Consider the following 9,266-nt stretch of genomic DNA (forward strand, 5'->3'; position numbering starts at 1 on the left):
AGTTCTATCCCCAGGACTCACATGGGAGAGCTGACTCCCAAAATAAATAAATGTAACTTTAAAAGCAAGAAATTTAGCCTGGCAGTGGTGATGCACACCTTTAGTCCCAATACTTGGGAGGCAGAGGCAGGCAGATCTCCAAGTTCAAGGCCAGCTTTGTCTATAGAGGGAGTTCAGGGCAGCCAGGGCTATACCAAAAAACCCTGTCATGAAAAAACAAACAACAACACTAATAACAACAACAAAAAACCCAAGCAAACAACACATTTACTTTAATGTAACCTTCCTATTGAATGTACAATGTCTTTATTTTTATTGATTTTTAGAAACATAAATGATTGTACATATTATATCTATAGCCATACATGCAATTGATTACTGTATTTCCGCAATGTATTAATTACTGCCGAAGAGTGAGAGAAAAGGCTCTGATTTCAGGGATTTATAGTTTGAGGGGAAAAAAAAACCCTAAACAGGCCTTGCTTTGGGTGCAAATTATCAATTGTTTTCATTATATAGAGAGTAACTTGTGAATAATTTTCTACATAAGATAGTGTATAGTACAGCAAGTGGTTTTTTTTGAGAATTTCATATATGAATATATTTCTATGCACCCCACCCCCTTCCCTAGCTCCCCACTACTTTTCCCTCTCACTTGGCGTCCTTTCTTTCCTTTTTAAAAACACACCCATGTAGTGCCGCATGGCTGTGAGCCCGTCTCCTGGAGCATGGGGAGCCTTCCAAGAGCCACATGTCTAAGAAACTTACGCTTCCTCACTCAGCAGCTCTCAGTGGCCAATAGTCTCTCAGCTAGGGATGGGCTTTCCTGGATCCCTCTCCCTCATCCACGCTGGCTTCATCCTGTCGTCACAGGTCTTGTGCATGCTGTCAGAGTTCACATGTGCCTCGGCCCTCTCGTGTCCAGGAAATAATACTTCCCTGAAGACGTCCACTACCTGTGGCTCTTACTTCCTGCCCCCTTTTCTATCCTCTTTAGGGATGGGGAGTGGGATAGGTGGTCCCACTTAGAGCTGTGTAGACCTGAGCATCCCAGCTGTGGCCTCTGTAACCTCTGTCTACGGCACAAAGAAGCTTCTCTGACAAGGGGCCGGAGATAACACTAATTCTGGCATGGGGCTGGTCCATGTCCTGGGTCTGCAGTTTCCCCTGAAGCTGATGGGAGATCTGTATTTACTTTAAGCAACTGCTTCATGCCCTTTGCTCTGTCTCTCATTTTCTCCTCTGAGAAGCCCCTGAGTAAGTAGAATGAATTACCTCCCTCTTCCAGGTGATGGTATCTGACCAAGCCAGGATTCCAAACTGGTTTCAGACTGTAAACTAGGACCTCTTTCACTGCCCCACACAGACTTGTACCTGATCCTATTGCTATTTTTAAATAGTTTTAATTTATTTTATATTTTGTGTGTGAGTGTTTGCCAACATGTGTGTATATACACACACATACTTGGTGAACCCAGAGGTCAGGAGAGGACATCAGATCCCTTAGGACTATTGTTACCGTGGTTACTAACCATCGTGAAGGGGCTGGAAACCAAACCCAGGTCTCCTGCAAGAGTAAGAAGTATCTTAACCTCGGAGGCATCTCTCCGGCTCCACCCTCTTTTTTAGGTGGTGGGATTTGAACCCAAGGTCTTATGTATGCTGGGCAAGTGCTGAGCCACTGAGCTGCAGCCCAGCCCCCGTTGCATTCTTCTATGGCAAATCTTACCCATGTGCTTCTTCATCCCTTGGAGAACCCTCTTCTTTTCCTCCCTTAGCATTCCTTTCCTTGCTAAAATACAATTCGTCTTTGTGGCTCTGTGGCTGACTGCCAGATCCTTGGCTCTATCTTTTGTCCTGTCTCCCCCTTCTGTCTTAAAGGGTTCTTGGTGGTGGCTGATTTCTGTAATCCCTGCACTATGGAGGCCAGACTACAAAGCGAGTTCCAAGCCAGCCTGGGCTAGAGTGAAACTGTCTCAAAACACCACTGAAACAAAGGAACTTGGGGGGAAAACAGGTCATGAAGAGCTCCTACTTTCCTTAGCCATCTCCTTGGGGAGAACAGTGTAGGTACTATGAGACTGGGACACACCAGCAGGTGGCAGCACTGGGGACTTATGGGAGCTGGAGCTTCAGGCGGAAGTGTAGACAGTTAAGAGAAACCAATGCTAAGCCATTTTACCTGTCCCCAAAATTCCCTTCTTTTCCTTGCTCACTCAGTGTGTAAAACCCCTCAGCCTCACTGTAGGAAATGCCACTTTAGTTACTTGAGGGTGAGGCGAGGTGTGGTTGGGGACCACTGATAGAAAAATGCCTCAAGCTGGAGGAGTTGCAGGGATTTCCCAGCTCTCCAAGAGGAGAGGGCCAGGCCCTGGAACATGGTGTCAAATAGGATTCAAATCCCACATCTTTCTGGTGTAGCCCCTAATTTCCTCTTCTGTAGGATGGAAATGGCAGTGCTGCCTGGCTCTCGGGCTGATCCCAGGATTGAATGGATGAATGTTATAAAGCCTAAATAGCCACACCTGTCACAGAGCAACAGCTGGGAGCAGTGCACTTTCACAGTCTGCCGTGAAAGACGTTGGAGTGGAAATTTGGGAGGGGGGGGGGGAAAGACCGTAGGGGCCAAAGGGAAATGATGCCACCTCTCTGGCAGCCGATTGAGGTGAGTCCACAGAGGATGGTCTGTGACTGGCCGTGTGTCAGCAATGAGCCAGACATTTTCCACCCACCTGTCAACATACAGTCTTCCAGGGAGGGTGCTCAGGTTGGGGTCTGGGCTGGAGGACAGAGAAGCAGGGGCAGGCAGCCATGAGTCTCTGTTAGCCTACCTTCAGGTCTCAATAATGTCTTGCCTTCCTGGGAGCTGGTGGCACACACCTTTAATCCCAACACTCGGGAGGCAGAGGCGGGTGGATTTCGTTCGAGGGCTACACAGGGAAACCCTGTCTCAAAGAAATCAAACCAAACAAAGAATGTCTAGCCTCATTCCTGGGCACTGTACAGCAGCCGCTCTGAGTTTCCTGTGTAAGGCAGACAGATGCCAAGTGGTGGGCGAAACCACTGCACCTCCAGCGGGCGGGCCATATACACTGCCTTCCTGTTGCCTTAAGCGAAGCACCGCAGTGTTCCCAGCATTCCTCGTCCATTCTCATCTTTCTGTCCACTGTCCCCATTCCCAGAGTGAAGGACAGCATGCAGACTGCCAGCACATGGCCATCAAGTTTTATTGCCTGCCTATTCTTTGCCCAAGAGGTAGTTAAGGGGATTGGGCATCTGTGGTAAAGCCCAGTTCTGTGAGAGTAAAGGCCATGGGTTACATAGACAGCTTACTTTGTACGGTCCTGTCGATACTGAGTAAAGACCTTTTGATAATCTCTTAAATTTAGCCCAGCTTGATAGTAGGCATCATCTCCCCCCCCCCCCGGGGGAAAAATATACCTAGATTCAAATCTGTCAGTTATCATGAACCTAGGAGACACCATGCATGTAACCCTCCCATGAAACTTTGGAGTAGCTATTATTACACCCACTATACAGGCACCAGGAAAAACCAGGGGAATCGTCGCTGGGCGGGACGGGTGTGAGAGGGTTGAGTCCAACAAGGTGAGACAGCCCTTGGGACGGATGGCTAAGGGAGACATGGGTTGGGTTTGAAAAGCCAGAGTCCGAGGAGGAGAATCCTGAGGCAGAAGCGCCTGCTGAGAGGGTGAGAGGACAAAGCCAAGCCAGGAGGAAAGACCTTACTTCAGGAGATTGTACTTTTAGCAGCCTTGGGGACTCCATGACGTGAGAAAGCCTTAAAGGAGCCCTGTCCTTGCCTCCTGAGCTTGCCAGCATTGTTGCTAGGGGTGGTGTTTTCCAGTAACTTTTGCCTATAGCTAGAGTTAGCTCTGGGCTGTTTTCCGGGTCCAGTGTTTGTGCGTAGGCTGCTCTTTTCTGCTTAATCCCTCCCACAACAAGGCATTCACCTCACCCCTGCCCCCCAGTGACCTGACCCAGCCTCGCTTCTGTGCTTCTGTCGTGTAGTGACAAGATACCCTGTCCTCTGCTTCTCTCAGTTTGTGCCACCACACTGAAGTACTTAGGAAGTCCGTCCGCCCGTCTGGTAGAGAGAAGAGGAGAGGCTCTTACCTTCCTTCCTTCCTTCTCATTCTCCCCTTTCTTGGCTGAGAGTTAGCTCTGGCTCTTTAGATTTCAAGGACCCGCCCAGCAGGGTGGATAGCTGCTCTCTCTTCTCCCAGTAATCTCTCCTCTCTGGGAGACTGGGAGAAGTCGTGTATTCCCACCATTGTGAATGAGGGAAAAACAAAAAACAAAAACTCCTTATAAGGGCCCTGCTGACATGCAGCTGTGGGGACTTGCTGTAGAACTCCAGGCTGACGTTCTCCTTCATCCTCCAACTGTTGTCGAGGTGGGAAAGCCACACCCAGGGGTGTCGTGGATCGTGGAGACAACCCTGTGGAACTCTTCCCCACATCTCATGATTTATTCCTGCTTGTCTCCTCCTCAGGGTGACAAGGGAGATCTTGTGGCCCTGAGCCTTCCCTCTGGCCCTGGCCATGGTGACACTGACGGACCCATCAGCCTGGACGTGCCTGATGGAGCGCCCGACCCCCAGCGGACTAAGGCCGCCATTGACCACCTGCACCAAAAGATCCTGAAGATCACAGAGCAGATCAAGATCGAGCAGGAGGCGCGGGATGATAACGTGGCAGAGTACCTGAAGCTGGCCAACAACGCAGACAAGCAGCAGGTGTCGCGCATCAAGCAGGTGTTTGAGAAGAAGAACCAGAAATCAGCCCAGACCATCGCCCAGCTGCACAAGAAGCTGGAGCACTACCGCCGGCGCCTGAAAGAGATCGAGCAGAACGGGCCCTCGCGGCAGCCCAAGGATGTGCTACGCGACATGCAGCAAGGGCTGAAGGATGTGGGCGCCAACATGCGGGCCGGCATCAGTGGCTTCGGGGGTGGCGTGGTGGAGGGTGTCAAGGGTAGTCTCTCTGGCCTCTCGCAAGCCACCCACACCGCAGTGGTGTCCAAGCCCCGGGAGTTCGCCAGCCTCATCCGCAACAAGTTCGGCAGTGCCGACAACATCGCCCACCTGAAGGACCCTATGGAAGATGGGCCCCCTGAAGAAGCAGCCCGGGCGCTGAGTGGCAGTGCCACACTAGTGTCCAGCCCCAAGTACGGCAGCGATGATGAATGCTCCAGTGCCAGCGCCAGCTCAGCTGGGGCAGGCAGCAACTCTGGGGCTGGGCCAGGAGGTGCACTGGGGAGCCCTAGATCCAACACTGTTTATGGTGCCCCTGGAAATCTGGACACTCTGCTGGAGGAGCTGCGGGAGATAAAGGAGGGCCAGTCGCACCTGGAGGACTCCATGGAGGACTTGAAGACCCAGCTGCAGAGGGATTACACCTATATGACCCAGTGCCTGCAAGAAGAGCGCTACAGGTGGGTACCTCTAGGCTCACAGCTGTGTGGGGGCCCAATGGGAAGGAAGGGCGCTGCTCTGAGTTGTGGAGGCCACTGGAGAAGCATCTAGAAGGATCCAGCAATGCCAAGAGGAACCCCTGGGGAGCTTTCTCCAGACCGGAAGAGGGTGTCGTGTGCAAGAGGGTGTCGTGTGCTTAATTCATAAATGGGAAACTAAGCCAAGGGCCCTGCATCACAGCTAAGCTCCTCTCCAGAGACTCTTGCCAAGAGAGAACTTTGGAGGCAGCTGAAACCCCAGATCTTTCTTATTGTTGCCTCAAGCAAGCAGCTGGCACTCTGCACCCCGTTCCCCTGCTTGAAGTGAGGGCAGCGCTGCCCGGCTTCATCAGGTGGTTAGAGTGAAGAGTCGTCTAGGTTTGGTGGTGCACAGCTTTAATCCCAGCACTCAGGAGGCAGAGGCAGGCAGATCTCTGTGAATTGAGGCCAGCCTGGTCCATATAGCAAGTTCTAGGCCAGCCAGGGCCACATCCTCTATACCCCAGGGTTCCTGCTGCCCAGAGGGCATCTTAGCTGGGATTTAGGAGCCTGGGTTGAAGTCACTTAACCCTTAACCTCCCTGTCATGAGATCCCAGATGGGTTCCTTAGTTTCTGCCTCATTCTCCCCACTGTCTATACCTCACACTATCTCATGAGGCTGTGAGCGTCCCCTGAGGCAACACGTGCCAATGCTTAGCACAGGGCTGGCACAGAAGAATGCTACGCTGGCACAGGGTTAAGAGCAGGACCGGACACATGGGTGGGCTGCATGTCACTACTGAGAGTGGCGCCTTGGTCCTGGGGAGAGAATAGCTTGGTGGCCAAGAAGTGGTGCTACCTCTTTTTTTTTTTTTTTTAACCAGATATGAGAGGTTGGAGGAGCAACTGAACGACCTGACTGAGCTTCACCAGAATGAGATGACCAACCTGAAGCAGGAGCTTGCCAGCATGGAAGAAAAGGTGGCCTACCAGTCCTACGAGAGGGCCAGAGACATCCAGGTATGTCACCTCACCCCGGGGAGGTCCTGGTAGGTTGCTAGAGCCAACGGAAACTGCCCTATCCACAGGCACAGGGTGCAGGCGCCTGTGTTGGGGTGGACACATCACATGGAGCACCCTGAGCTCATCCATAGGGCCGGGAGGTACAGGACGCAGGAGAGGGCGGTGTCGGTGGGGCTGAGATCAGAGCAAGGTAAGTCTTTGGCCAAGGGTATGCATTCTGCAAAGGCAAACCAGCAGGCAAAAGCCACTTACGATTGCCACATCTTTGATGGCAGGCTTGCAAATGAATAGTTGTTATTTCCAGGCATTTCCCTGCCTCAATATGGAGCTGGGTTCAATAAGCAAGACTTCTTCCATTTCCTTACATCCTGCGCAAACAGGCATCAGTAAAGAGTTCTGTGCCCCATTTGCGGCTGATCAACCTATATACCCTTCTTGACCTTGAAGAGAGGCCATGTATTACCACCCTCTTGATACAGCAGCATATTGGTCTATTCTTTGCTGTAGCAAAATGCATGAGGTTGGATAATTTTAAAGAGAAAAGATCCACCCAGCTGTCACTTCTAGAGACCCGGCAGTATGGTGTCATTTTCTTCTTAGAGCTGATAAAAAACCTCATAGCTATAGCCTCCCCAAGTCAGGAACTGTGTAGAGGAGTCACAGAGCGAGGCAGAAAGCCAGAGAGATTTGGGGGTCAGACTTTCTATCACAGGGTCTAACTCAGAGACCAGCAGTAACACCAGTGACCTAATGTCTTTACACTACACACACACACACACACACACACACACACACACACACACACACACACTCTCTCTCTCTCTCTCTCTTAAGGTCCGCTACCCTAACATTGCCATGCTAGAAGCCAAGCTTCCGGTTCACAAACCCTTGGCGATCACAGCGCAGCCCTATTGGAATCAGAGCAGACCGTAGTGTCTGACCCACCCTGAGCTCCTACATCCTGCCCTCTGTCCCCTCCAGGAGGCTGTGGAGTCCTGCCTGACCCGTGTCACCAAGCTGGAGCTGCAGCAGCAGCAGCAGCAGGTGGTGCAGTTAGAAGGCGTGGAGAATGCCAACGCGCGCGCTCTGCTGGGCAAGTTCATCAACGTGATCCTGGCACTCATGGCCGTGCTGCTGGTGTTTGTGTCCACCATTGCCAACTTCATCACGCCCCTCATGAAGACGCGCCTTCGTATCACCAGCACCGCCCTCCTGCTCCTCGTCCTCTTCCTACTCTGGAAACACTGGGACTCGCTCACCTACCTCCTGGAGCATGTGCTGCTGCCCAGCTGAGCAGCCACCCCGGTCCCTGTCCTGTGCTCTCCGGATTCTGCCGCCGGCCACACATCTCCAGGAGGGCCTGGGACTCCTGAGTCCCTTGGATTTTGTCACGTGTCCCGTTTGGCCCCTAACTGTCCCCTCACTGCACCGCTTCTGTCTGACACCATCTCCCCTTTCAGCCTGAAGGCTGCTGAGAGGCTGGGCTGGAGGGAGTAGGGACACTCACAGCCAAATGGAGCAGGGAGGGGGGGGGGGGAGACACCAGGCCTGCATTGTTTGAATTCTTTACAGTCACATGGGACTTTTCTAGGCTGACCAGAGGATGTCCTAGTCATGAAGGCCACTCAGATAGAAGGCCAGTCTCAGTTTCCCTAGGGAGGAGCCTGCTCTGGAGGCAGCCAGTTTCCTCCCATTGGGATGGGGCATAAAAGCCAGTGGGAGGCTTACTGAGTCCAGAGAGTGCAGAAAGGGGAGGGTCCCCAGCCTGGGGGCCACAGGGAACCCCGCACTCCCCTCCCCCTGCTCCTTTTTCCACAGAGCTGGTTTGAGACTGGTTTCTAGAGGGAGGCCGGGTGGAGTGTGGCTTTGGATTTGTGTTTTCTCTGCTCATCTTTCTGCCTGTCGCTGGGCGTGCTGTTTTCTGAAAAAACAGGCCCCAAGGTCCCTGAGCCTCCGGCCCAAACCCTTAGGCCTCTGGGATCAAGTTGAGTCCTATTTATTTATTTATTTATTTACTTACTTACTTACTTATTTATTTGTTCCTACCTTTCCCTCACTTCTTCCCAGCTGGCTTGGGTTCCAGGGAGAGGACCCTGCTCATCCTCCCTCTGAGGCCAGGACTTTTTCTCGGCTCACCATACTCCAGACCATGTACCATCATCTGGTGTTCCTGGCTAGAAGAAGGGGTGTGCGGCCACCCGGCCCGCTCTCTCAAGCAGCCCCGCCAGATAGGTGGGAGGAACATGGCCTCTTTTATACCTATCTATCTATTTATTTTATATGTGTGTCTTTGTGGGGGAAGAGGATGTTTGTTGATGTATTTCTCTAAGGCTCTGGAGTGTTGTATATGGTTCTGCACAGCCCAGCCTCCCCACGGGGGCGGGGGAGGGGGGGGACCCTTCCAAGCACAGCAGGGATTTCTCGGAATAGGAGAGAGGAATCGGTGAGACAGGAGAGCTAGTGCCTGCCAGCTGTGGTGGACCTTCCTGGGAAATAAATATCCTCTGCGTTTTCAAACGATCCTGCCTGGTGGTGGCTGATTTAAGCTGTCTCTGTGAAAAATCGCAGGATCTCTCCCCACACTCAAGCATTCTGGGTAGCACAGGCTGGGCCTCAGATGTTGGCCCGACATTGTCTTCCATATTGAATGAGGCATATCCACCCTTCCGTCTTGCTCTGAGCAACTTAAGTGATGTGACTACCATCCTACCCAGCCCAAGCTTTGCTGGGGCACTTCCCCAGGACAGTGGAGAGGCTGTCATAGCTGTTATGACCAGTTGTGGCCACAAGG

At 52.2% G+C, this 9,266-nt stretch overlaps 1 protein-coding gene across 3 annotated transcripts in view; it reads left to right on the forward strand.

Annotated features, from left to right (window-relative positions):
- The window catches only part of TMCC2 (transmembrane and coiled-coil domain family 2), a 39,668-nt gene extending 30,673 nt beyond the window's left edge, over positions 1 to 8,995 (forward strand). For all 3 annotated transcript variants that reach the window (XM_084774032.1, XM_084774033.1, XM_084774034.1), the window contains 3 exons: positions 4,514 to 5,454; positions 6,337 to 6,472; positions 7,457 to 8,995. In XM_084774032.1, coding sequence (XP_084630158.1) covers positions 4,514 to 5,454; positions 6,337 to 6,472; positions 7,457 to 7,768 — 1,389 coding nt within the window. In that variant the 3' untranslated portion in view covers positions 7,769 to 8,995. The remainder of the gene's footprint in view (positions 1 to 4,513; positions 5,455 to 6,336; positions 6,473 to 7,456) is intronic.
- The last annotated feature ends 271 nt before the right edge of the window (positions 8,996 to 9,266 follow it).

Source organism: Acomys minous (genome assembly GCF_964271855.1).
Source record: "Acomys minous genome assembly, chromosome: 1".
In the NCBI taxonomy this organism is placed as follows: Eukaryota; Metazoa; Chordata; class Mammalia; order Rodentia; family Muridae; genus Acomys; species Acomys minous.